The 26,627-nt window shown below is 45.9% G+C and overlaps 1 protein-coding gene across 2 annotated transcripts in view; it reads right to left on the bottom strand.

Annotated features, from left to right (window-relative positions):
* Positions 1 to 10,723, bottom strand: part of CDS1 (CDP-diacylglycerol synthase 1) — a 32,487-nt gene extending 21,764 nt beyond the window's left edge. Inside the window, exons 1-2 of one of the 2 annotated variants that reach the window (XR_011727770.1) lie at positions 10,335 to 10,723; positions 3,475 to 3,602 (exon numbers count right to left, since the gene is read on the bottom strand). Coding sequence is in view for 1 of the 2 variants with exons in the window: in XM_071753658.1 (XP_071609759.1) it covers positions 3,475 to 3,602; positions 10,335 to 10,418 (212 nt within the window). In the remaining variant the exon portion in view is untranslated. The remainder of the gene's footprint in view (positions 1 to 3,474; positions 3,603 to 10,334) is intronic. The other variant, XM_071753658.1, reaches the window with a different exon arrangement.
* Positions 10,724 to 26,627: the final 15,904 nt, after the last annotated feature.

Raw genomic sequence — 26,627 nt, 5'->3', positions numbered from 1 at the left:
GGAGTTTCAGAGTTTTTTGTGCTTAACACAACACATGGCAAGAAACACAGACTCAACTAACCAGGATACAGAGTAAAAGAAACTGAAGTTAAACATCTTTCTTCTTCCCCCATGCTCCTCCCCAACCCCAAATGTCATTTGAAATTAAATGGATTAAGCCCATATTGAAGCTGCTGTGAAAACACATAAGGATCCTCAAAAAGCATCACATAACCAGCAAGACTGCTGGGGGCCCAGCCATGTAAGGGCTTATATGGGAAAGAAAGGCTGACAGCTAGAAAGCATACAACTATTAAAGGAGTAAGAGACACAAAAAACCCCAAACCAAAACAAACCAAACCAAAACAAAAAAAACCCAAACCAACAACCAAAAAACAATGCAAAACAAAACAGGCAATAGCCAGCTCTCCATAGTGGCAAATTAGCTGTTTTGCCAGGTATTAGATTCTCTAGTGAAAGCAGTCCTGTGCTCTAGTGAGCACTGGAACCAGGATAGGAAAGCCTGTGGCAGTGAGGGGTGATGGGTCAGACTGGCTGTACTTTTTTGCCAGCTGCTTGTGGCTTCCTAAGGAAAGCAGAATAAAAATTCCTATTATAACAAAATCATTTAGGTTAAAAACCTTTAAGAACATCAAGTCCAAATGTAAACCTAACACTGCCAAGTCCACCACTAAACCATATCCTCAAGCACCACGTCTAAATGTTTTTTAAACACCTCCAGGGATGGTGACTCAACCTCTTCCCTGAGCAGCCTATTCCTTGATAACGCTTTTGGTGAAGAAGTTTTTCCTGATATCCAGTCTAAGCCTCCCCTGATGCAACTTGAAGTCATTTCCTCTTGTCCTATCACTTGCTACTTGGGACAAGAGAGCAACACCCACCTCACTCCAAAATCCTTTCAGGCAGTTGTAGAGATCTATAAGGTCTCCTTTCACCCCCCTTTTCTCCAGGCTGAACAACCCCAATGCCCTCAGCTGCTCCTCATAACACTTGCTCTCTAGACCCTTCAACAGCTTCGTTGCTCTTCTCTGGACATGCTCCAAAACTTCATGTCCTTGTAATGAGAGGCTCAAAATTGAATACAGTACTCAAGGTGTTGATTGCCTTCTTTGAAAAAATAAGTGTTCTTTGTTTAAAACAACAACAACAACAAAACAGACAACTGGGAAGTCTTCACTATTTTATTTGGAGATTTTTTGAACCTCTAGGGTAATCAAAATGTTATTTTGCACCCCAAACCTCCTGCTCCCAGAGGCCAAAATGAGGAAATATCAAAAACCCAGTTAAAAAAAAAAATTGAAAAAAACCTAATCACATGTTCCACTCTGCAACAGACTATATTTTATTGTTCATATAACTTTTCAGTAAGTTTTTCTTCTCTTTTGCCTGTGTTTTTCCCTTGAAGAATTTTGCCTCTACCAAATAATCACAAGTTAATGCTAAACACAAAATCGCTACTTTAGCTTCAATAAATTCTAATGTTTTGCTCTGTATCAGTCTTGTGCTTCACTGCTGCATCTGGAGACAGATCTGATTCAGAAGACACTGTTAAGTTTTGCATCATACTCCGGTTTCATTGGAAACTTCAACTACATTAATTTGATTTTCAAGGCTGTTACTCATCAGAAGGTTGATGGCAGGTAAAACCCACTAATTGGATTTGTTTTAAGTATCAGAACAACAGCTCAACAGATGCTTTATTCTTCTCTATGACATGGGCTACAGAGTAGGAGCTTGCTCCTGGTGATACATTCATAGCAATTAAATTCTTCCAAAGGGGTTGTGCTCACTCTTAAGGATAATATCAAAATACCACCTAGTATACAGGGGGTGTTGACAAGCACAGCAAGGGAAAAACAGCTTCAGTAAATAAGACAACAAGCTCCAGAATCTAGGAAACAACCTGGCAAGTTTATTGCATCCTAACTCCCCGCTGCAAAGTCCAGACACAAAGAAGAACAAAATTTCCAAGAGTTACAGTGCAGCTCACTCATGTTGTACATTATGATGGCAAGTCTGGTGGGACAGGCAGTAATTCTGAATCTATCATTCATAAAGAACTAAGAATTTAATTTAATTTTGCACTCAAAGTACCTTTGTGCACCTTTGTGCAAACACTCCAATAAAGAATTTCAAGCATGTGAAAAAGCAAAGGCACCTCTCATTTGCAGGCTTTGCAAACACCCTCTGGAACCAGTCTGATTTGGAGACCTAAGACTTCCACAGCATTTATCAGGGTAAGAGAACTCTGAAAGTGATAGAAATTAGACACTACATGAAGTGCAATGGCAGCAGCATTCTGCTCACAGCTGGTGCAGTTCAGAAGCATGATTTTAAAAACCTGGGAACAGCTAACTCCCAGACATCACAATGGAAACAGACAACAGGTTAATAAAAAAACAAACCAAAACCAACCTGTAGTTTCACACTGCTGTTGGAGCTATCTACTGGAGACTGGGTTTTTTTGCATAGTCTGGATTTAAATACATTCTTCTGGCTCTTGCAAGACAAGTTGCATCTAAGATATACACTTTGCTTGCTTGATTTGTATATTGAGCAGAGGCATAGATGATACACACATTCATCTTACAAGGTGGGTTTTTTTTTTATGTGATCAATCACAGACCCAAATGCTCCTTCCATTGCATTAGTGAAGAAAATGTAATGTGAATTGCCACCTCCAAAAGGGTTTGACTGAGGAAGTGTTGTAAAAAAAAATTTTACTAGGAACTTTATTCATTATACTGCATGAACATTCAGGGCCCCATAATTATCTCTACACACACACACACACACACACACACACAACTTGCCCCTGTATTTGCCAGCCCTTATGCTCCTGTGAACAAGGAGATTAAGGCAGAAACCTAAGTTTGAAAAGAGATGGGAGGAAAAAATTAAACATTGCCTTAAAAGGTATAAAAAGAAGAGCTATGTTGTATTTAACTGTAAAGAAAAAATATTTAGAAGTGGAAACGCTGTCACAAAAAGCTAGCAAAGCTCATCTAGAGAATTTAAGCTTCTTCCCTCTTCATTTATACATAAATACTGTCCCCTCCTCTCCCTCTCCACCTCCTCCCCCCCCTCCCCCCTTGACCTTGGATGAAGGAAATCAGTTTCTTATAACCTCAGAAATATTTTTTTCTGGATGCCAAACCCAGTAAACGTTCTTTAGACTATTGTATTGTAACATTTATACTGAATGGCAAATGTTTATGTATACTATAGCTAAACATTGCAGCAGTTTACACAGAAATGCATGCAACGGGCAATCCAGGTATATGCAAAAAATATTACATTGAAGGGACAAAACATAAAACAATGATGTAAAGTAAAAATTCATCGTTGAATTTTTGTGTGTGTCATGTGAAATTTAAAACCTCAGTATAATTTGTAAGAATTCAAACTGCAACATAATCTGTAAGAATTTTAGCTATCAGGTGTTGACTTTGAGAGCTGTTTGTTTTACTATACCTAGCAGACAAGCCTGACAAAGCCTTTTTGAGGATTTCTGGAGTGCTGTCTGTTGGTGGAGGAACATCAGGAACATCTGAATCACTTCTAAGATCCAACTCAACAAGTCTTTCCTCCAAATCCACTTCCTATGGCAAAAGAAAAAAAAACTAAAATCAATACAACACAAGATCGTTAGTTAATATGTCAGAAAACAGTATTCGGTCATAAAAATTACTTCATGATCCAATAATATATGCATCACCTTCACCGTGTAGTTGTGAAACAGTAGATGTTGAAGGAGGCAAATGTATCCAAATAAATATTTATAGGGCCAGACACTGTTACATTAAGGCCAGACACTGTTACATTACCTGCTGTACTCAAGAAACTTCACAATTTAGGTACTTTTTCAACCATGTTCCTAAATATAAGGATATCTTTCCAGAAATACCACAGCTGGTGTAGAACATGAGTTTAACAGCAATCCTCAACTTTCTAATACATTCCCTCACTCACATTTCAAACTTATCTGTTATGGAATAAGGAGAAGAGAAGGGTCTTCTGGTGGTTTAATACCACATTAAGGAGAAAAAAAAAAAAAAAAAAAAAGGAATTGGAATGCATGACAAAGCAGTCCCTTTGTACAATTAAAAGACATTGCTGGCACAGTCTCATTCATTCACATTTACATAATCACAGAACTGTCACAGCTGGAAAAAACCTCCAACATCATCATGTCCAACTGTCAATATTCCCCCCAAATAAAAAACATATCAGTATCTGTATCACCCACTGGAGCATGTCCTGAAATGCCTCATCTATACCATTCTTAAATACCTCCAGGGATGGTGACTCCACCACCTCTCTGGGCAGCCTCTGCCAGTGCCTGATCCCTCTTTCAGTAAAGAAATCCTTCCTAATGTCTCATCTAAACCTCCCCTGCTGCAGCTTCAGGCCATTTCCTCTGCTCCTGTCATTATTCACCGGGGAGAAGAAGCCAACACCCACCTCCCTACAACCTAGAGCAAATACTTTTGCTGTGGTCCAGACTTCAGAAAGTCTGTAGAACACCTGAAAAAGCACATAAATAAAAAAATAGCCATGCTTGCAACCTTTTTATTCAGAAACGTTTCTCATAACATTGTACCAAAGCTTAGGAAACCAAGTACAGAGGCAAGTGGGAGGGATCACAGGTCCCTGCCAAAGCCAACACAACTGTGACCTGCACTGGGGTGCATCTGTACAGTGCTAGGAGGCACCACTCTCTGTGCAGATGATGGGCAGTAATCCTGGGCCTAAGACAACACCTTAGTGTCCCATATTAATCTCTGCTTGTACATGGCAAAGATGTTTTCTCTTAAGCACTCAAAACTAATACTCTCAAACTGTTTGGGTTTTTTGGGGGTTTTCCCCCATTTTTTGACTTTTGGTAGCGCAGAAAACATTTCCAATACTCAATCAGTATTTAGTAATTTACAAAAAATATTGAAAAATCATACTTATTTTATTCCTCTGATATTTAAAACAAATCTGTCACCCATGCATCTCAATAGAAGCCATGTTTTAGATTTGCTGTTTCCAGCACCTGAATACACAGATCCATGTCATTTTTTCAGAGTATCTGAACACCTTGAAGGAGTCTGTGTATTTTTCACACCTATGTGTTTTTCAGCAGCTCATGCTTCATACTGCTGCTACTGGAAGCCTGGTTGGTACAATCTGCAAGTTGTACAGAACATTGTGCATTTGGTAATTTTTAGCTTTACATTGCTGCAATTACCAGTGGGAGATGAACTCCCAACTATCTTCAACTTCCCTTTTTAACAGGCCTCAAAAATAACCTTGAATACTTCATTTTCCAGTTAATTGCTATAATGACCAAAACCATTTCCTGAATAAGGCATTTAATTTACAAGGTCAGAAGTCAAAGAAGTTGTTCACTAAAAGCTAGTTAATTGTCCTCTGCATCACAAAGTGCTAGGAGAACCCCATCACTTGGGGACAAGTCTTTCTTGCTGATAATTTTCTTAATTATTATACATGATTGATTCATACCCATGAATAACAACAATCATTATGGAAGGAAACACTAAGTTAATCACTATCACAGCCCCCAATAAGAAAATAAATCAAGACTCTGACTACTTCAAAACTGCTTCTACAAGGTCAAGTTGGAATTCATTATAAAACCAAGCAGCCCTTTCCTCTCCTGTTCTCCAGACTTGGGATCTCCCCACAGTGAGCACACAGTAACAAGGACCTGCAAGGGGTATTAAGGGAAATGCCATGGGTTTTATACCATGAACAGCTATTTCCAAGATTTTCAAAGGTTAATAGAAAACAGCAGAAGTTGTATTGCCCTAAGTGATTAAGACACCTTTCAACCCCACCTCCAAATTAAATGTTTGATGTGAAGTGTTTTCATTTTTTTCTAGAGCTCTCAACCTGCAGGTGACAGAGCCTTCTCAAGGCAGAACAGGTACCACTCCCATTTCCTGGGCTCACATTTCACATCTCAAGCATCCACAACAGCCCCGTGTTGCAAGGAGGTCATTGCCTTGTATCTGTTCAGATGAAAGCACGTTCTCCCTACAAGGAACGTATATGATCAGCTCACAGATTACAAGTCCAACAAGGCTGAGATGATGCAGGCCTCACTAGTACAGGGAGGAAGGCAATCGTGACAGTTACTGACTACAAGCTACAAGCAGCACAGTGCAGCAGAACATGCCAATCTGACACACCATTTCCAAAGTATCAAAAAAAAAAAAAAAAAAAAAAAAAAAAAAAAAAAAGGTTTGTTTAATGTACGTCTTGTTTTAATTTTGGTGTTCTTAAAGAGAAGACTGTCATCCTTAAGCTAAATCTGCTGTACAGGACCACAAACACTTCGCCATACAAAGCAGGAACTCAGTCGAGAGCCTGAGCCTCCCTAAGAGGAGTTCCAAGCTTGCAACATCTTTCCACAAATTAAGGCTCCGTGTGGATTTCTGCTTGCTAGCAACTTTGCAGCAGCTACCAGGGATACAGCTGTATGTCACGCAGAAAACGGACGTGTCAGTCTTTCACCATCTAAAAAAGCATTCCCATCTGAGCTGCTGTTTTGTACTGCACACCCTCCACTACAATTAACATGTGCCGAGTGAACCACACACAGGAATTATTCTAGCTACAGTGGTACCTGCATGGTTTTGCTTCTACTGCATTTTTTTCTAAGACACAATATCCCGACTGGATAGCAAATACATTTCTTGGAGTGCAGAATCTACATGAAGAGCAACTGAGAAAATGAAGGTATTTTCCAACATCTTAGTCAAAAAAGTTAGCAAGCAAAATAATTTAATTATTGTAATTTTGTCCATGTAAGTGATACTTAAATTTTGCCCTCCAGCTTTGACCTTTCTGCAGTCACTCTGAAACGTTTTATAATTAGGTCAATAGTTCAGTTGGACCACATTGTAGCATACTTAATTAGATGTTCCTTGATAGCTTCCTCTGAAGTCAAGATACCAAAGCATCAGAAGACCTTGAATAATGAAACCTCTCTTTTCAAACTGTTTTGTTTGAAGAAGTTTTGTGAAGTCTGACATAAGCAGAAACAGACTGACTCAAAGACTGAAACCTACTGTCTAGGGTAGTATTAATTCACCCCCAGTTCCAAGAAAACAGAGTTCTGGAAATAGTCAGCTCCTATTATTATTGCCACACTAGTGGACAGCATAGAGGACTTCCCTGTGAAAATTAAACAGATCCATTTCTGGATATTCCAACAGTAATTCAAATAAAATAACTAAATGGTGCATGATGGTCTCTGTTGTCCTAGCATAACCCATACTGCTGTCAGGAATTTTGGAAGGTTTTAGGCATCAAAGATATAAACCCCAAACCCAGCTTTACAGGTCTGAGCAACTTAGCTAGAAATTGATTCTCTGGAAGGGCTGTCCCAGGGAACAGAAAGGAGAAAGAGTGGTCAGCAGTTCCAGGCCCTTTTGGTGACAAATAATTAACAATGTCTCTCAGCAAACACAACACAAGACTATTCCACCACCCCTACCCATCCTACTCTGACAACCTCGCACAGCACAAAGAAGAATGACTGCATAGTTACTTGCAGGATACACCAATTTTTTAAAGCATTTGAAAGCAGTGCCAGTTAGTTTTTAGTAAAGAACACAAACAACTGGAAGTTTTTTAAAAAGCATGAACACTTTACATCCTGTAAAACCTTAACTAACTTAAACATATTATGTATTTGAATGCCACATTTTTTCTCTTGCTCACAAAGGCTGCAGAGTATTTATGAAGGTACTTAGGAAAAAAGCATCCAGGGCAAGCAGCAGCAAATAAGAAAGGGTCAAAAGAGAAATCACTCCTGCATGGCACAGGAAACAACACAACTCAAAACAACACAAAGAAACAACAAACTCCTGAAACTGTGAAGTCCTACAGGGCAAGGGCATTTTCATGGGAATTTTACAAGAAGCCCTCAGCTCAACAAGCTAGGGAGCAACTGAAGACACCAATACTTGCAGATTTTGAGAACTTGAGGAAGAAGCTTCAGACAGACCACACCATATTTCTTCACACAAAACCAAGGAAGTTAACTTCTATTTGAAATCATATGGGCTACCCCTTGTTTCCAGTCAGTGGGAAAAAAATGTGCAGATTATTAAAAAAAGCTTTGGTTAAATTCAGTAGAAAATGACACACTAAGTGTAACTTGAAAAATACCAGATTACTTACTTAAAACTGGACTAAAGGTACAAAAGTTAAACCTTTCAGACATACTTAGTGTTCATTGAGTTTCTCAAACACAGAGCACTTCTCTGCTTTGATAAACAGGTGCTTTAAAGCATGCCATCTTTATATATCTGGAAGTCTGAATTAATTGGGTCAACAAGAGCAGAAGCAGCACAAAGCTGTTACCATACAAAACGAGGTAACCAAGTTTTTTCCTTCATTACAAGTGAGGGAGAGAATGATCTTTTTGAGCTGTGTACTAGGAAGCAGTGGAAACCCACTGCATCATGGCCAGGCTAATTAGTTATGAAAAAAAGAACGAGATTAGGGTCCAAACACACAATTACCACAGCAAATAGGTCATCTCAAAATAGCCAAAGAACAATAATCTATCCACTGGTTGTAGAGGTCAGGCAAACAGTAGAGCAAAAAGACAACCATTTGAGAAGGGGTATTAAGGTGGTGTCTGTGAATCCAGTTGACCAGATGCTTCCCATCACATCACCTACAGCAGACACCATCTGTGTACTCATACTAAAAACAAAGACCCGAACTGACTTACTAGTAGAAAACTCAGTACAAAATGCTGGTTTATCTTTATAGCTATCAACAGCACTAAAGACAGGTTAACATATCAAATGAACCCTTAATGTCACTTGTGAGCCACGAGAAATGTCACCAGTGCTGAGCACATCACAGATAGGTTGAACAACTCTGATGGCAACAAGGAGGCCCCCCAAAATAATCCATCAAAAAGTTTTCTGTGGGGCAGAGAAGGCTTTCCACATCTAACAGCCCAAGCAATCATAAGAAATGTATGCATCTTGAAATTCAACTCCTGCAACCAACATCCCAGCCGCATACACAGCAGCAGAGTCCTTTCTGCTCAACATAATCTGAACCCGAATTAAGCACTCAACTGTCCAGCAGTGGAAGTAAAAGCACAGCAGGCCTATAGACAAGAACAGCTTTTTCCTCTCTGGAAATCATGCTGGTAAACCAAGAATAACACTACCCAGATTTAGGTGCACCCTGTAGGGGTCGAGAGAGTAGGGGCTTTGAATGGGAAGAGTTCTTTGAAGGCAGCTGACTGCACACCCCAGAAATTAACAGCCTACAAAATAGGCTGCTACAAAAATAAAACAAACCTGAACAACTTCACAGAAAAAAAGCTTTTTGAGCACCCTGCTGCAAGGATCTAATCTACAGAGAAATACTCCCTGCACAGCTATAGTCTAAATGTTACCTTATTTGATCACAGCCCTCAATACAGCACAGTAGTGCAAATTTTCAGTCTCATTAGCTTTGAGTTCATGCAATTAAAGCCCAGAATAAAACTGTCTGCTGAGTTTCCCTTTGCAGTTCCTTGCCACAACACCTAAGGCAGACGTGCCTGCTCTGAAACTTCAACATTCACACAGGTTTAGTCACCAATTCACGAGACCTCCACCACATATTGCCAACTCAATTTAGCAACCATCAAGTTTGTTTCTGTTTTATGGAGGGGTTTTTTGTTTTTGTTTTTTCGGGTTTTTTAACAGTTACCAAAATGAGAGCATCTCTCATTTGATTCAGACAACTGGCAATCCTGATGTGCTCAGCTTTTGTGGAGATAAGCCTCAACTGGACAGCAAACAAAAGAACAGCACCGTGGCTGTTTTGCCACTGTGATGAACCTGATGCATAGACTTCGTATTTCGAAAATCTGTTGCCTTAGCAGAATTATCATACTGTAAGTCCTTGTTCCGGGGCCAGAGGTGAATGCCTATCACTTAAAAGGCCATAAAAAAAAAAAAAAAAAAAAAAAAAAGAAAAAAAAGAAAGAAAAACCGGGGAACTGCTGACACAGCCTTTCACCCAAGCAGCAGAGACACGGCACGCTCCCGTTTCAAGTCGTGCCGGGGGGGGTGGCAGAGGGGCAGGACACGCGTGGGCCCCTCGCCTCCTCCCTGCTCCCGCCACGCGCAGCGAGCGGCGGTCACAGTCGGGGCCCGGCGACCCGCGGGGAAGGAATGAGGGGAGCACGGCGTGAGGGGAGGGCGGCGTGAGGGTGAGGGGGTCAGCGCCGCTCCCCCGCCCCCGGCCCTCCCCTCCCGCCCTCACACCTGCCCCAACGGCCCCCGGCTCCGCACCCTCACCTTGTCGCTACCCGCCGCCTCTTCCTCCTCTTCCTCCTCCTTCTCCTCCTCCCCAGCCGCCCTCCGCCGCCTCCGTGCCGACATCGCGCCGCGGGAGCCTAACGCCCACTCGGCGGTGAGCGGGCGCTGGCAGGGCCCGGCTGATCGGGACGGGGAGGCCGCCGCCGCCTCCTGGTGCTGCTGCTGCTGCTGCCGTGAGGAGCCCGGCGCTAGTTCCCCCCCTCCCCCGCCAGGAGGAGGGCTCTCTCGCCGCGGTGGCCGCCACGACTCGGGAGCGCGGCCGAACCCCACCACTCACTCGGGAGCGGAGAAGCGCCCGCGTCCCCGCGGCGGCCGCTGAGGCGGAGAGGGCGGGGCGGCGCGGGGCAGCGCGGCCCAGGTGCGCCCGGCGCTCCGCCCCCGGTACCGGTCCCGCCCCGGACGGCGCAGAGGGCGGGGCGGGGCCGCGCCCAACGGTTGGTAGCGCGGTGAGGGAGGGACCAGGCCGGACTGAGTCCCGCTGGACCGGCACTGGGTGCCTGCTGCTGCAGTGGGCGACCGTGACCGCGGCGCACGCCCCGTCCGGGAGCCCCTCGCCTGCCCCTGCAAACACCCGCAACGCGGGCGGGGGATTCAAGGTTGTTTTCTCCTGGGTGGTGCCCGGTCTGGCCTGCAGTCCACCGGGGAAATCCCCCGGGAGCGGGGGGCTGGCATTTCCACGGAGCCCTGGTACTAGCCCGGTGTCGTGGACATCAGTGCTGCAGCCCAGGCGGGCGGTGCTGGTTATTTGAGGAGTGCTTGGCTTTCTCCTGAGATACTTACGCCCGCATGCTCTGTGTCTATTCAAAGAAGCAGATTGGGTGCGGGACCCGTTCCTGCCCCATCACACGACATGCCCCCCAAGCACGGTACCACCAGCCCGTACAGAAACACATCTGCCTAAGAGTTCACAGGCAAGAAACGTGCTCTGCAAGGGCAGCTACATGTGCTCTGGAACAGATAACTGTGCTGCCAGTTCTCTCATCCTCTCAAAACAGACAGGAGCTGTGCAGAGGGTGGGTGTGAAAGGCACAGTGCATGGGCCCTCTTAACCTCAGCTGCACCTGTTCAGGAGAACCCTGCAAGCAGGCCTCGGTATGCAGCAAAGAGGGACAGGTCCCTGTGCAGAGACAAGCACGCCCTGTTGAACACTGTGACCCAGACAGCTGTCCAGAAGTCACACCTGTCTGCTGAGACCTGATACAATGTGGTGGCATCCCTACCTGCTTGTCCAGTTGATGACCATGTCCAAGGGTCCGTCAGGTCTAGTGCACCGCTATCAGGAGAGCAAAAACTACCTTTGCTTTCCAAGGCCTAATGGATTCTTCTGGCTGCCCTGGTACAGTCCCCATCCCACCCCACCATGTTTGTATGGCTGCTGATAATCTGGCAATGGTACATGCTGGCTGTCTTCAAGCATTCCCATAAAGACACCCAGTCTAGATGTCACCTTGGTGTATACGTGTGGCAACACAGGGCCAGCACCTCTTGCAAGGCAGGATCTAGCTGCAACTGCTGTCGTTTATATTATCCCAATGGTGACTGGTTTCACCAGTCTTGATTGCTTTATTTCTTGATTTAGTTTCATTGTGTAAACATTATTATTATTATTATTATTATTATTATTATTATTTTGTCCTTCCAAGGGTTTGCTTGGCATGTTTTTAATGACAACAGAAGTTCAGGAAATTAGAGCGAGCTGCTGTGGGCCCATGGCACTGATAAACCAACTGTGGACCTTGCTTCCTTCCAAAAGTGCTGCCCCTCTGGTGTTCATGAGAACAGCCACTTCTGTGAAGTTTTACTTATGCACGGCTGACAGTCTCAGGAGGTAGCATGCCTGCTAAGTCACCAAACATGTACACAAACTTGTTGTGCTAGGAAAAAGGCTGCCCCAGTAGAAAGCAAACCAGAGACTCAACACCAGGCCAGACAGATGACATGGTTCCTGCCATTGGGTCCTTTATGGACAAGGTAACAGCAGCAGCCCACTGCAGATCAGCATCATTGCCATATGACCTGAATCCTTCAGCACTTCACCCTTACTAAGTATAATTTTAATTACATTTCTCCCTAAGTGAAATATTATGGGAGGAAATGGATTCAAGACTCAGCTCTCCTTTCTCAGACTAAGCAAGGATGGGAGACAGTTCCTCAGCAAGGAAGAAACCTAAACCATGCAGAGAGAGCTGGGAGCAGAGTGGATCTTAATGGGCAATGAGGCACCCTTTCCATTCTCTCCCCTTTCAGGATGTTTCTACTATTGAGTTTTCCCTTGTGAACATTTCTCCAGCAGAGCTTTCAGAAGAAACCACCTTTTCCCTTCTTTCAAGTGCAAGACAGGCGTTGACTTTGTTGGCCCTACGATGGGACTGCCTGTCTACAGGGAAGCAGAAAAAAATTACTTCCTCTGCACAGAGAGTGGTTTGTCTGGTCTCCATAGCTTTGCCACCTATGGTGGCTGCCAACGTGTGGAGCAAACATCCAGGCTGTTACCTCAGCATGCAAATCCCACACACAGGTGAGTAGCCTGGGGTGGACACCAACTGCCCCTACAGCCACCACAGAGTGCCTGGACCTAGCTGGAGAGGTTGATGCCTTGTTGTAGGCCTTTTTTATAGGTAAACCTGGACTGTTGATGCCTTGTTGTAGGCCTTTTTTATAGGTAAACCTGGACTAACAAATACAGGGCTGAGAATTGCTAAATGCTACACTTTTGCCACAGAAAAGGCCTTTCTGCTGTCAACAAAACAGAGACAATAGTTCAATACATGTGTGGAGATCATTAAGCAGATCTTTACATCACACCCAGGGGAGGAGTAAGAGCTTCCACTTCTCCTACATCTTTGCTCCACCCTGTACCTAAACATGAAGGGGAAAAGATTTCACCTAGAAAAGTTTTGAGGGAAAAATACTTGTTTATCAAATGGTGTGATGGTGTACTGGCAAAGGAGAAAAAGGCGAAGTACTTGAAACATGTTAATGAGTAGAGGCAAAGCTAGTGCAAGAAACTGAGTCATTGCATTTTGGGAATAAGAAAGAGAGGAAGCAATGAGCAACTGGTGACAGCAGGGTGAGGGAATGAGCAATCTTCTGGGCAGGGCCACCAGGAGAGAGAGAATTAATAACAAGGACTAGGATTTGGTAGGATCAGGTGGGAACCCAGCCCCGGCTCCAGCTCCGCTTCTCTCTCACAGCCATGTGGTCCTGTTGCTGCCATGGACCTTCTCATCCATGGCCAGGGGCTACCAGAATCACAGCAGGACATGGGACTTAGGGAGCAAGCAGAGTGTGGTTTTCCTACTTCTCAGGCAAAGCCCCTTGCAGCCATGGGAGCCCAGTGTGCCTCTTGAGCTGCAGCTGGTTAGACTGGTCGGATGGGAATTTTCCAAGTCAACACCCTGTTGCTCAGGTTCCTTTGGGGCAAGTAACTACACAGGCTGGAATGCAACAACAATTCTCCAAATGTGGTGACCCTGCATGGTTTCACAACTCTGTGGCAGAAACCACTGTGTTCTCTGCACACAAGAAATCGACATGCCTGATGCTGTGATTATCACCTTTCCTGCATGGCAGTTCAGTATCTTGGTGCCTGAAGTCTCAGAGGTTTTTATTGCTCTGTCTCGCCTATGCATCCTCCTTATATTGCCCCAGGAATTTAATAGCTCAAAGCTTCCAGCAAACAGTCCAGACCTTGGGGACCTGGCCCAGCACTTCCTGCAGCACAGAAAAGCCCCTTACAGGCACATTCCTGTGCTTCTCCCAGGTGCCAGGAGGCATCACCCGCAGATCTGCTTCGCTGGAAGCTGCCTCTCCTTTCTGTGCCTCGACCCAAGTGTGAGAGGGGGAGTTCTCTGCAAGCAGAAGCAAATTAAAGCCCTGACATTAAAAGAGTTATATAAGCCCCATGTTAAAGCACTTACATAAGCTGCACACAGCCTCCTGACAGCCAGGCAGCCAGCCTGGGGCTGCTGTGATCTCCACCGAGCAGCAGAAAGCCCCCTGAGCAGCAGAGCAGCAGAGTGGGCTGGCTCTGTTGGCACTGCAGCAGAAGCAAATAGACTCATAGGATCAATCACAGAATAGAAGGAACTGGTTCCCTGTCCACTTGGAGGCTGAGGAACAGAAGGTACCCAGCTCAAAACATGTGCCGGAAAGAACAGAACATCTGCAGATGGAGCATTGAAGAGCCCTATTGCTGGCAGTCTTGGAAACAGAAGTTGTTTGCAGCTTTTGGATTTTTTAACTGGATCCCTAGTAATGCACAGACCAGGTGAAAATGTCAATACCTACTGGTCAGCGTAGGCTGCAAAGTCAAATGATGCCAACAGCAGCTCTGTATCCCCTCAAATAATTTTAATTATGAACAATATTGTAAAGAGCTTCATTTAATCAGTTTATAATCTTTTTGCATGCCTAGATAGAATAATTGTCAAAGTGGGTAACCCCAGAGAGGAGCAGAGAAAACAGCGGTACAACAGCCTTAGATCATGCTGTTTGTTCTCCAAAGCACAAGGCGAGCTAATAATACCCTGTGCTCCCCTGACAAAACTGAGAGCTGCAAAGCACTGCCTGATGCTGCCTGGAGACGGCGTCTGGGAGCAGGGCACTGGAGCCCAGGTGCTCAGGGTATGCTCAGAGCTGAAATTCTGGGTCAGGAGCTTGGTATTACACAACCTGTGTGCTCCGAGACGAATCCTCCTCCTGCTCTAAATACTTTCAGCACTCAGGTGCTGAAAAAAAAGGGAAACCACACTAGGAGTGTACAAGTCAATCGAGGGGGTGCTTTCCCCTCTCCAAATAGGTACAGCATGAGCTGTAGTACTGTCTTGCTAGGTTTAACATGGGTCAAAAGACAGTGATACTTTGCCAAGGCATCCAGAATAGACCACACATATATATCTTATAGTAAGTTAAATCGTCTGACATCACTGAATTGTTCTTAATATGTTAATTAATATGTCATGTAATACATGCTAGTCCTGCTAGTCTGGCAGGAAAATATAGTCTGTGGTATTTGTGGTCAAGAATTATTTACTTATTATTTGCACGTTTGAACTTTTAAAAGTAAACCAATGTATGCCAGAAAAAACACAAAACAACAAAACAAGCTGACCTCATTATTTCCAATTTAAATACCAAAGTCTGAAGAACATAATCTAGTGACCACTGTGAAAGGTCTGGCTGCAGAAACCTTTGCCACAGGCAGTTGTCACCTTCTCTTTGGTCCAAGAAGCTGAGTTATTCTTTATCCTTTCTACCATAATCCCTGGAATGCTTTTGCTTTTTCCAAAAAAAAGGGGTTCATATGCAGTGGGTCTTTGGCAAACTGCCACTGTTCTCACATAAGATGTGAAGTTAATTCTTGAACTTACTCGTTGTGGCTGTCTCAGCATGCTAAGAATCTGCAACACCCCCTTCCTGTGTGATTTTACATGCCCTGTATCTTGTATTACCCATGCTGTTCTTTTCTTTTAATACAAACCATTGTTTGGAATACCATCATTTATCAGCTGGCAGCTTTCAACTGCTGGCAGGGGGATCTTCTGCAAGGAGTGTGCGGGCATGGAAAAAAAGTGGGGATGAATCTGATGAGGAAATCCAGGGGTGGAGTCTATACTTTGTAGCTCCAGCTGGGTAAGGCTGAAGGTAATCCCTGGGTTGTTTAAAGGGACAGACAGCACGTGCTGTCAAAACGCGAGTGACTGCCAGAGAGAAAAGAGGAGCTGGTTCTGCTCCAGGCAAGTCTCACAAAAATTAGCACAGACAGAATCAGTTGTTCCTCACCAAATTCAGTGTAAAGTCTCTGAAGAAATCAGCTTAGTCTCTGGGTGTTTTGGACAGGACTAAGGAGCAAACCATTGTCCATAAGATTTTATAAGAGGCTTTTAAAAAGAGGCTTTTAAAATGCCTGACTGGATACATGATAGTTCTTTTGGGTGTCCCTGGAGCTGGGGCTGTTGTGCAGCTCACCAGCATCCTCAGAGTAGTACCAGCCTGGTGGAGACTGAGGGGTTGCTGAGACAGCTGATCCCTAACTGGACAAGGTTGGAAAACACATCCCACAGCTGGCAGCAGGCAGGGCACGAGGGACCAGGAGGAGACCAGTTGCCTCCTTCATAGCCCCCACCACTCTGTTAGGCAAAACCTCCCTGACAGGAGAAACTTGGCTAAGAAACTCATGCCCAATCCACTCCCCAGATGTTTCACTGGAGATGGGGGTAATTTATATTAACATATATATATATATGGTTGGCACCAGCTTTAACCCTGCAAGTGCCTGCATCTAACAGCCAGCTGTCCTCATCCACAAGAGATAATCCCTTCTGCATGATCCCGAGGAGAATGCGCTTGTGCCTGAAGTTTATTTCCCCTCTTCCACCTCAGATCATTCTGGTCCTTTCTAAGTAACAGAGCAAAAGCTGGCTGATGGCTGCACTTTCCAGGAAGGGGCTTTCATCCCACCACTATGAGCAATCCCCCTTTTGTTCTGTTGTAACAGACATGTGCTCCCCCCACACCAGATGTGAGGCCAAGCCCCAGGCCCATCAGCAAGTATTTTGCCATCTTCTTACACAGAGGAAAATGCTGGTCTGCAGTTGCAGCAACAACTTTTTCCATCCTCAGGTGAGAGTAATTCTTCCAAGTGAAGTACTGTTTACCTGATTCATGATACACAGAGCAGTTTGCATTTGTCTCTGCTTTCTGTCACCAGATTTACTCCCCTCCATTTCATCCTGCTTTTAAGAAGTTCTATGCAATTTCATTTAATTAGTGTCTAGTATTACCCACCCCATTACTTTACAGTTAGTAAGAAAAGTTCATCTAAGGTTTGAGCAGACATATCACCATTGATTTCTAGCAGTTTATGAAATATCATTCTTTTTTTGCCAGCAATACCATCTTAGTATCTGATCTCAAGACAGAGCATTATGGAATGCTTATAGTGTATTGTTTAAGTAGAAAGCAGTTGGCAGGGCACGATTAAGCCAAGCATTACAGTCACGATCTGGAGGGAATGCCCTGTGACATCCTGGTTTGCTGCCACTTGGTGGTGGTAGTCTTCAGTATATCATGTGCTTTACAAAGGTGCTCCTACATATTCACTTAGGTGAATTTTCCGAGAGTTATCCTCCAGCGATACAGTTATAAAAGTACACTAGAAATTGGTTATACCTTTGGCATCTTTGACATCTTTTTCCAAGCCCTGTTATACTAGACCCTGAGCTTTTTACTAAATGGATACAGGTTGATAGAAGTGTCTTCCGCTTGCCTAAAGAGAGCCAGGAAAACGTGAGTTACAAAAGACAGAAGAGCTAAAGAAAATGTGAGCTGTAAAAGACTCGAGGTCTCTTCTCCTTTTTAAAATTTCAGGATTGTGATTGAAACCTCCTCAGCAACATTTGGCTGCTAATTTCTGGATGTATGTCACAGCACTCCTATTCCTGATCTCCTTTTTCTTCTCCCTAAGTTTTCAGTACACACAGGGGTAGCTGTTGGTGTGTTCTTCTCATTCCTCTTTTTCTTCCCTGAATGTGCCAGATTTATTGGAAAAGCACTTGATCTTAGACAGCTTCTTCTAGAGGCCAGTGTGCTAAATGGGCTAAAGAAGCTGGGGTCAATCAGCTATTACCTGTACTTCAGAGCCTCAGCTGTCTGCCTGCCTCCTACTGAGATCATGGTGAAGGAGGAATCTGCAACACCAGAAGGACTGAATACTGGTGCCCTCAATGCATTAGTATTTTCAGCTCCCAAGGGGGCACTGACCAAACTGGACAGCCCTCAGACAAGTACTGCTGGGAGAGCAAGAGCCAAAATGTGAAGGGAGAGCAGCCACAGCAAATGGCTTTCTGCTGCTTCTGTGCCAGATGGCTGCCTACTTACCTGCATCTGCAGTGCAAAGCCAAAACAAGAGAAAGGTCTCCAGATTTGTACCTTCAGGATCACTGACTCCATGATCCAGATTTTTTTCATGCAGTTGCAAACTAAAGAAATTCCCTATTTGCCAATACAGGACTTGCTTTTAGCCAGCTTCTGTACCAATAGGCTCAGAAGGTGCTTTCTGAACAACAATTTTCATGCCACTATGACAGCTAACCAAAGCTGGTATTGGGTTAATGTTTGCAATACAACAAAGTACAAAGAACACTCCTGAAGGCAGAAGAACAAAAAACCCTGGGTATCTTACTGCAGCCAAGCATTCTCTGCTGCCCTGTCCCCAGTACCAGTAGCAGCTCATGCAAGCTGCAGAACATCACTCCTATTGACACCACACTTTATGACAGAGGAGAAGGGAAGTGTGGATGGGAGCAAGAGCTGGTAGAGATGACTGAGAAATCTGCAGAAAAAAGACAGCTTCCTGTGTGGGGCAAGAAATGGCAGCATGCTTTATCCCAGGAGTCCTTGACAAACTGAGATGGGAAGTTGGATTCAAACTCTCACAGTAGGAAAGTGCCCCTTCTGGCTGCAGGCTTTTTAGCAGTCTGTGTCTCCTATCCTTTTCAAGAGAAAGGAAACCACAGCGAAGAAAAAAGATAAAATCCTGAACAACCCTTTTCTCCCAGGGATTTGGCCCCTGTATTGAAACCCCATGCCATTGATGGAGCCTGTAAGGTTACCTGTAGTTTGCAAGGCTGGATGGTGATGCATGTAGACAAAAAGGAGGGGGGTAACCCTTTCCTGCTTCTCCACCTGCCTCCAGGCTGCTCTGCTCCAGCAACCCCCAAGGAAAGCAATGGTGCACATGTAGTGAAATGAGGCAACCAGGTGCCACTAATTGCCAGGTAGTGGGCATGAGCTTGTGTTAAGCCCACCTGTGTGCCTCTCTTAGGGCACCGCGCTCCAAGGTCCACCCAGGTGTTCCAGCAGAAACTCACGAATAGTGCTCTGAGTCTATTGCTCTCAGGGCTGACCAGCCTGGATCGGTGCTACTGCTCCAAAAGTGGCTACAGCCTCCTCCCTGGCTTCCTCAGGAGTGAGCTTTATTGGCCCCCCAGTCCTGCTCATGGGCAGTAGGGGCCCACCCTAATCAGGCACAGGTGGGCTTAACACAAGCTCATGCCCACTACCTGGCAATTAGTGGCACCTGGTTGCCTCATTTCACTACATGCACACCTAAAGCACTGGTGCAGCCTACAGCCCTGGCCCCATGCAGGAAGAGATGCTCTTCCCCCTTCCATCATGGCACAGCAGCTTCTGCTGTCACAGGGCAGGCAGAAGCACCATGTCCTTCATGAAAAATACAGATAGGTTTGTATCTTCCCTGATTATAGCGTAATAAAGTTACCAAGCAAGCAGCTGACCTCTGTGCAGGACATGACATGGAGGACTTAGAGTGGCTGGAAGCAGAGCACAGGGTCTGCTCTGCTGCTCTGCTGGGGCAGGAGCGCTGGCACAGGAAACATGTTGTGACTCCCCTTAATATTTGCTCGTGCACTGGGGCTAAGCAGCCATTTGACCTCTTGCCACTGGCTTGTACCAGGGCAGGACCAGCATGGCCAAGAAGGGGCCTTGCTGAACTCACCCAGGTTCAGAGAAGAAGCGAGCCAAGGGGCTTGTAGCAAGAGAAGCTCAATGTGCCCTGAACGCGTTCTGATGATTCACAATCAAAGAGCTTAGGGATGACAGTTCAGATAAAGTTCATTATTGAGATAAAACCCCTGCAGAACACTTAATGTTTTCCCTGCAGGCTGTAGGAAAGCAGCTGAAAGCTGATGAAGACACAGACAGGATCACAAGAAGGCATCTAACCCATTGCCCTGCAGCAAACTAGGAACAGAGAAACCCAACCCACTCCACATAGATGTTTTTTCAATCTGTCCTAAAAAAGCTGTAGTGATGGGGACCCCGTGTTCTCTCAAGGTAAGCTAGTTTAGTGGTTATTTATCACCACCATTAGAGAGGTTTCCCTAATATTTATACAAATTCTTTCATCTAATGTAGCCTCATTACTTCTTGTCCTTTTCATTGTAGATACAAGGCACAGATAATTCTCGTTCTCTTTGCAACAATCTAATCCATGGATTTTTTCATTGTAAGGTCATATTTTCTGAGCCTCTCTATCTTTTAGTTACAGGCAATGCCTGAGCATTTGTACACTTGAAGCAGGTTTGGACCTTCTGCAAGTTTGGAAGCCAGGAGATAAAAATCTTTCTTACAATGTGTAATTCAAGTCAGATGCATACAGCCAATGTTAAAGCACCTCATGATTCTTCACATAAGTCCTGCCTGGCTGGTGGCTGGAGGAGAATTTGCCTTTGCCAGCCCTCTGGCCTGGCTTGGTGGAACCAGGGCTGGGGAGAAACAGGAAGACAGAAAGCCTGGCCAGCAGATGGAGAGAGGTGATTCTGCCACTTTGCTCTGGTGAGACCTCACCTGGAGTGCTGCATCCAGCTCTGGAGCCCTCAGTATAGGAAGGACACGGACCTGATGAAAAGGGTCCAGAGGACGCCCATGGAAATGATCAGGGAAGTGAAGCACCTCTCCTATGAAGCCAGGCTGAAGGAGCTGGGGTTGTTCAGTCTGGAGAAGAGAAGGCTCCAGGAGACGTAATAGGGACCTTCCAGTACCTGAAGGTGATACAGGAAGGCTGGAGATGGACTCTGTGCAAGGGCCTGGAGGGACAGGATGAGGGGCACCGGCTTTGAATTAGAGAAGAGCAGATTTCAATTGGTTGTTCAGAAAAATTCTTTACCATGAGGGCAGTAGAACAATGGCAGAGGTTGCCCAGGAGGTGGTTGAGGCCTCATCCCTGGAGATATTCAAGGTGAGGCTTGAGGAGGCTCTGAGCAACTTGATCTAGTTGAGGGTGTCCCTGCTTACTGCAAGGGGGGTTGGACTAGATGAGCTTCATAGAAGTCTCTTCCAACCCAACCCATTCTATGGTTCTAAGACTCTATGAACTGTCCCTTCTGGGCCTGGCCCTGGGGTTGCAACACAGCGAGCAAGAGCTTCCCTCCAAGTTGTAACCCAAGTACTTTTCTCTCTCCTTTAGTTTGAATCTAAAAATATGCACATAATTAGAGCTGCTGCTGCTGGATTCTCACTCCTGTGCCCAGTTAGATCATCAATTTAATGTTTTCCAGGTCCTTGGAAAACTGGACCACCCTGTGCCAACAATTTCCAAGCAAAGCTCTCTCTGCTGATTTTTAAGGGGGGCTGCTTAAAGATTGACCACTATCACTGGCCTACCATACATAGATTTCTTATACAGAGTGAGAGAAACTGCATAAAAACTCCAGCCATACCAATTAAATCTCCAAACATTTTTTACATCAATGTGAAACCAAAGGAAATCCAGGCATTAGTTTTAACCTTATAGCACACCTGGCATCAAGAAAGTGCAAATATGACTGACAGGGTAGTGCCTAGACCCATACCCAACAACTGCAGCCATGGGGACACTCATTCCCTTGCACGTGCTTGGGTGGCCTGACTGGCCAACCATGACCAGGGGATGGTGGGTGAACTTCTGTTAGGTCTAAACTGGTGTCTCTATCCACACCTCATGTGCATATGCACCACACAGTGGGAAATTTCTGGGTGGCAAAGCACAATTGAAAGGAAAAGGAAGGTAACTTTGGAAATTACCTTCACAGCCCTTAGGAAGGGTAAATGAGAGAGATGGAGCACCAGTGCTCCTTGTCCTTGGTGTTACACATCTGGCCTACAGCACATACATTTCAGCATAACTGTTAACACCAGGTTTCTAAAATAGTTTTCTTGGTGGTATCTGATCAGCCACACATGTCGAGTCTTCACAGAGTGCCCCAAACCCACCTGGAAATGGAGCAGACCACTCAAAAGTGGTCTTTCAATCACGGCAGGATGAGGTGGGCAGCAGCAGCAGCAGTTCCCAGCACTGCTGGTCCCATTTCCAGTGGGAAGGTCCATCCCTGGCACAAGGACTGCAGTCCAGCATAAGTGTGTGGCCAGAGACAGATACCTTGTCTGAATGCCTCATTCCTTCAAGGGCACATCAGTGCCAGCTGCAGCTCTTGGTAGCACCACACAAGAATAAGCAAACATGACAACAATGAGAAATCTGTTGTGCACTGATTAATGAAGATAATCAGAGATCTGGTAATTGCTAGAAGGACTTCGGGGCCAATAGAGCACTTGGTGCACCTGCAGTGGGTCCCTGCAGCCACATGAAATAGGTAAATGTCATTCCCATGCTGCGGGGTAACAACGGAGGTGGTGGGCAGTCTTTGGAGATGTAAGCTGGACAAACTTGTCCTTGTAATATGGACAAACTTGTCCTTCCGAGAAAGGAGCATGCGGTGAGGGCAGCACCTGAGCAGGGCACCGGCCTGGGGGTGGGAGAAGGGTTCTGAGCAGGGTTGTGCTGGGAATGGGCTCTGGTGAAAGTATGGGTCCCGCACAGAGAGACTGCACCTGCAATCTGCTCCTTGCTTTCCCCCAGCAGGGGTCAGGCTGGACCAACGATCGCAAATCAAAAGCAAAAGTAACCGCGCTGCTCCAGCGCCGAGTATTTTCAATGCTCCAGAAAGCCACAGGGGAAAAAAAAAATTAAAAAAAAATAAAAAAAATTGCCTTACTGATAATAATTGAAACATAGTATTTTTAAAAAGCAAAAAGCATATTGAACAGAAATGACCGTAAGCAGCAGTGTGCAACACCCTCGTTACCCTTGCAGCTGTTTTTTTAAAAAGGCAATCACCGGGTCCTGTTCCACTCAGTCTCACTGCCGTTTCCAGTTCCGTTCGCAGTTATTGACACAATTCAGTGTAAACGTAAACAAATTCGGCCAGGATGTGGGGACCTCAGCGCTAAAGGAGCCAAGTGACACGAGCGTCTCCTCGGAGTGACTGTCAGCCTCGGGAAGGCAGAGCTCGCAGCACCCGGCACGGGGTGAGGATGGGCAGTGGTTACAGAAACCATTCAGACGCGGTCAGACCAAGTAAGTAACGCAGAGCGATACCAGCCCTGGGGTGATGACTCCAATGTACCCCTCAGCTAGAGCTGGCAGCGTGTCATGGCGCTTGGCTCTGCTCTGAGGAGCAAACCAGGGGGTCCGCAGTGTGATCGCCTGTGAAGCGCTGCCTCTGCTGTTGGCTGTCACCAGGGGTCTGCAGGCAGACACCCTGGGAAGAACGCTAACTCCCAAGTGAGATGCATCCTAAAGGTCGAACTTCTGAAAAATTTCCTAGCCAGCTTTGCCTCGGTTTATTGCCTAGTGAGAGAGGACACAGAGGATGGCATTTCATGCGTGGAATTTTAATGATAACTTTATTATATTTTAGTGTATTATTGGCCTGTGATTTTGTACTCTTACAAGAAATTTCCGTTTCCTCATCTCCATTAAATGTCTGATTCATTTTCCTGGCTTGTGGTAATGCCTCAAAGCTACATCACTAAAGAATCGGTGATCTGCATTAGATAAATATAAGACCGACTCTGATTAACCTATTAACTATTTTTAATTAGCTTTTACTGTTCTTCAGATATTCTGTGTTTTTGAGGAAGCAGAAAGAGCACGCTGGTACTATAGAGCTGTATAGAGGCAGCATATGGACCGAGATTATTCATCATCATTGGCAGGAGCTCTGCTTTAGGGAATCTTGCAACAACATCACAATTTTCCTGCTAGAGTGAATGCCATAATGGACACATTTACAGCGTGAATTATGGGCAAGATAGAAAAAAATTTAAATCTTTATAGCGTTTTTATGCTCTGTCTTCCTTTTTGGTAATCAGGTCTTGATTAAGAGTTGAAATTAGCACCCAGAAGAACATTAGGCTCCCCTGGCTCAGCTCCTTTCCACCATGTAGGGCAGGCAAAAAATGATTCAGTAGCTTTACAGTGGTGCTACAACAAAAAGGTGTCTAAAAACCTATCCATCACCATAAGAAAGTAACGGACTGCTTGCTTGCAATGACGAACATACGGTAACGGCAAAGTATTTTATTTGCTAAAATAAGGCTAAAATTGCTTGATTTATTTCAGTCAGGCCCCTCTCCCGGTCACGATGACTTTCCGGGGCAAAAAGCTGAGCAAGGTGGGGCCCTTCGCAAAGAAAAGACTCTGGGCAAGGTGGGGTCCCTAGGCTGAAAAGACTGGACAGGGCTGAGCCACCCCTTCCTTGTAGAGATCACGCCGGGCACAGAGGGACACCAGAGGCGACGCGGTGCAGCAAGATGCGGTTCTTTTTTGTTTGTTTGACTGTTTGTTTTTTTTTCCTTCCAGGTATGCTGGGACCATTCCAGCCAACGTGAATGTCAGAGGCGCAGCCTCTCCAGCCCTCGCACTGCCTACACCTCGAACGAGAAACCAGCTACAGCTTTTTCTGACAACGCTCCTCTGTGTACCCCAATTCACCTCTCTCCTTCACTTTCGCTCCCTGTGATCGGGGTCTCCATCGCAACTTAAGCCCCTCCCTGCCGCCGTCTCTGCCCGCCGTCTCCTCCAGCCCTCGGTCTGCCGCTGCCCCGGACCCCTCCGCACCCGCTGCCTCAGACGCCCTCCCCGAGGCCCAGCGGGGTTTCCGCGGGGGCTGCTCCCCTCTCGCTGCTTCTCCTCCTTCGGCTGCTGCTGGCCCCCTCCTCTCTGCTGCCCCTTCCAGCAGGCCGGTTGCTCGCTCCTTCCCTCCTCCTCCGCCCCCACCCTCCCCACCCCACTATCTCTGCGGTGATTTTCTCTTGTTTTTAAGAGTATTTAACTTGGTAGGTGCTTTATCTGCAACAAGGCGGTGAGGAACTGATGAGGACAACTAGTGAAATGGGTAAAACGCAGCCAGCTGCTAATGAACAGCCCCGCCTGCAAGTGGACCCGCTCAGTACGCGTCCGTGTTCAAGGAGTAGTTTGCTGCGTTTTCAGGCTGCTGTTTATTCATCCCCTTAGTCAAGTTTGTTACTGTGCTGTTTTTTATTCTCCACCCCTGCCCAGGCTGCTCACGGTGCCTCTCAACCGCTGCTGAGCTGCCGAGCACAGCCCCGCGCTCCTTCCGAGTAACTTCGCCGGCGTGTGTCTGGCCTTGGGGAAGAAACAAAACATGACTATTGAATAGAAACAAAATTTCAACATTTCCAAATATTTCTCGGTGCCAGTTATGAAAGGCACAGAAAGGAGGTAATGTTGACGGCTGCTTTTGAATCCGAGCTATTCCTCAAGGACGGGTAAGCCCCGCTGGCGCCAATCTCACCTGTGACGCTATTTTTAGGAGAGAAGTTTCACAAGGCGGTCCCCAAACAGCCCCTCTGTCTCGAGACGCCATCGTTCACTACAGAAGGCCGGAAGGCGAAGCGGTTTGTGTGGGAGGGACTGTTATGTTTTGCTTTTCCTAGAACACAAACCCGAGCAGCTCTGGGCGGTGAACCCCCTCTTTGGCCGGGAAGGATGGAGCGGAGGGGCCGGTGCAGGGGGAGGCTGAGCACCGCTAGCTGCCCGCAGCACCCGGAAAGGAACAGCGGCTGCGGCGGGGGTCGGCGGGACTGCTCTGCATAAGCAGGCTCAGGGCGGCCGGATCCCTCGCTGCGGGCTCAGGCACCGCTTCCCTCCACCGCCAGCGCGAACTCGCGGCCGAAGCTGCCGCCGCTGCCGGTGGCCGCTCCTGGCAAAGCTCCCCCAGGGTGCTCCGAGGAGGGACAACGCGGGGCGAGCCCCTGGCTGCAGACCCCGCACCATCCCCTGGGCAGGCGGGAGCAGGAGCAGCTTCCCTGAGTGTTGGCCATGCAGCGGGGCCTCTGCTGTTCCAAACCCGGGTTAATTATCCTTTCCCTCCCCTTTCCTCCCCTCTCTTCCCCCCTCCCCCCCCAATTCAATTACAAAACCAGTCGCTTTCAGAGGCAGGCTCTCCCCTCCACACGGCCGCTGCCCGAAGTGAGCCCCGGGACTGTGGGGACGGCGGTGCGAGACTGCCGCGGCCAGGCTCCCGCTGGCCCCACTGAAAACATCAGAAAAAGACTTTGTTTTTATTTTCATTTCATTTTTAGAACATTTCAAAAGTGACTCCATGACGAAAATAAAATACAATTAAAAAAAAAAAAAAATCAAAATCTGAGACCTAAGTGCTAGGTCCTCGGATGCACAGTTTGTGTGTGCAAAAGATCCTGCTATACGTGCCCTTTCTCCATATGTATTCATTCGGTGCGTTGTAATTTAAACTAAAACAATTCCGAGAGAGAGGGAATATTTAGAAATAGAAGAAAATACCGGGATAGTTCGAGAATCAACATGCTTCCATTTTTTTTAAGATCCATAATTTAGAAAGGAGAAAAAAGATCAATCGAAATTCCGCACCAGCCCCTTTTTCC

This window comes from Heliangelus exortis, chromosome 10, assembly GCF_036169615.1.
Source record: "Heliangelus exortis chromosome 10, bHelExo1.hap1, whole genome shotgun sequence".
Taxonomy (NCBI): domain Eukaryota; kingdom Metazoa; phylum Chordata; class Aves; order Apodiformes; family Trochilidae; genus Heliangelus; species Heliangelus exortis.
This window is presented reverse-complemented; position numbering and strand designations above follow the sequence as displayed.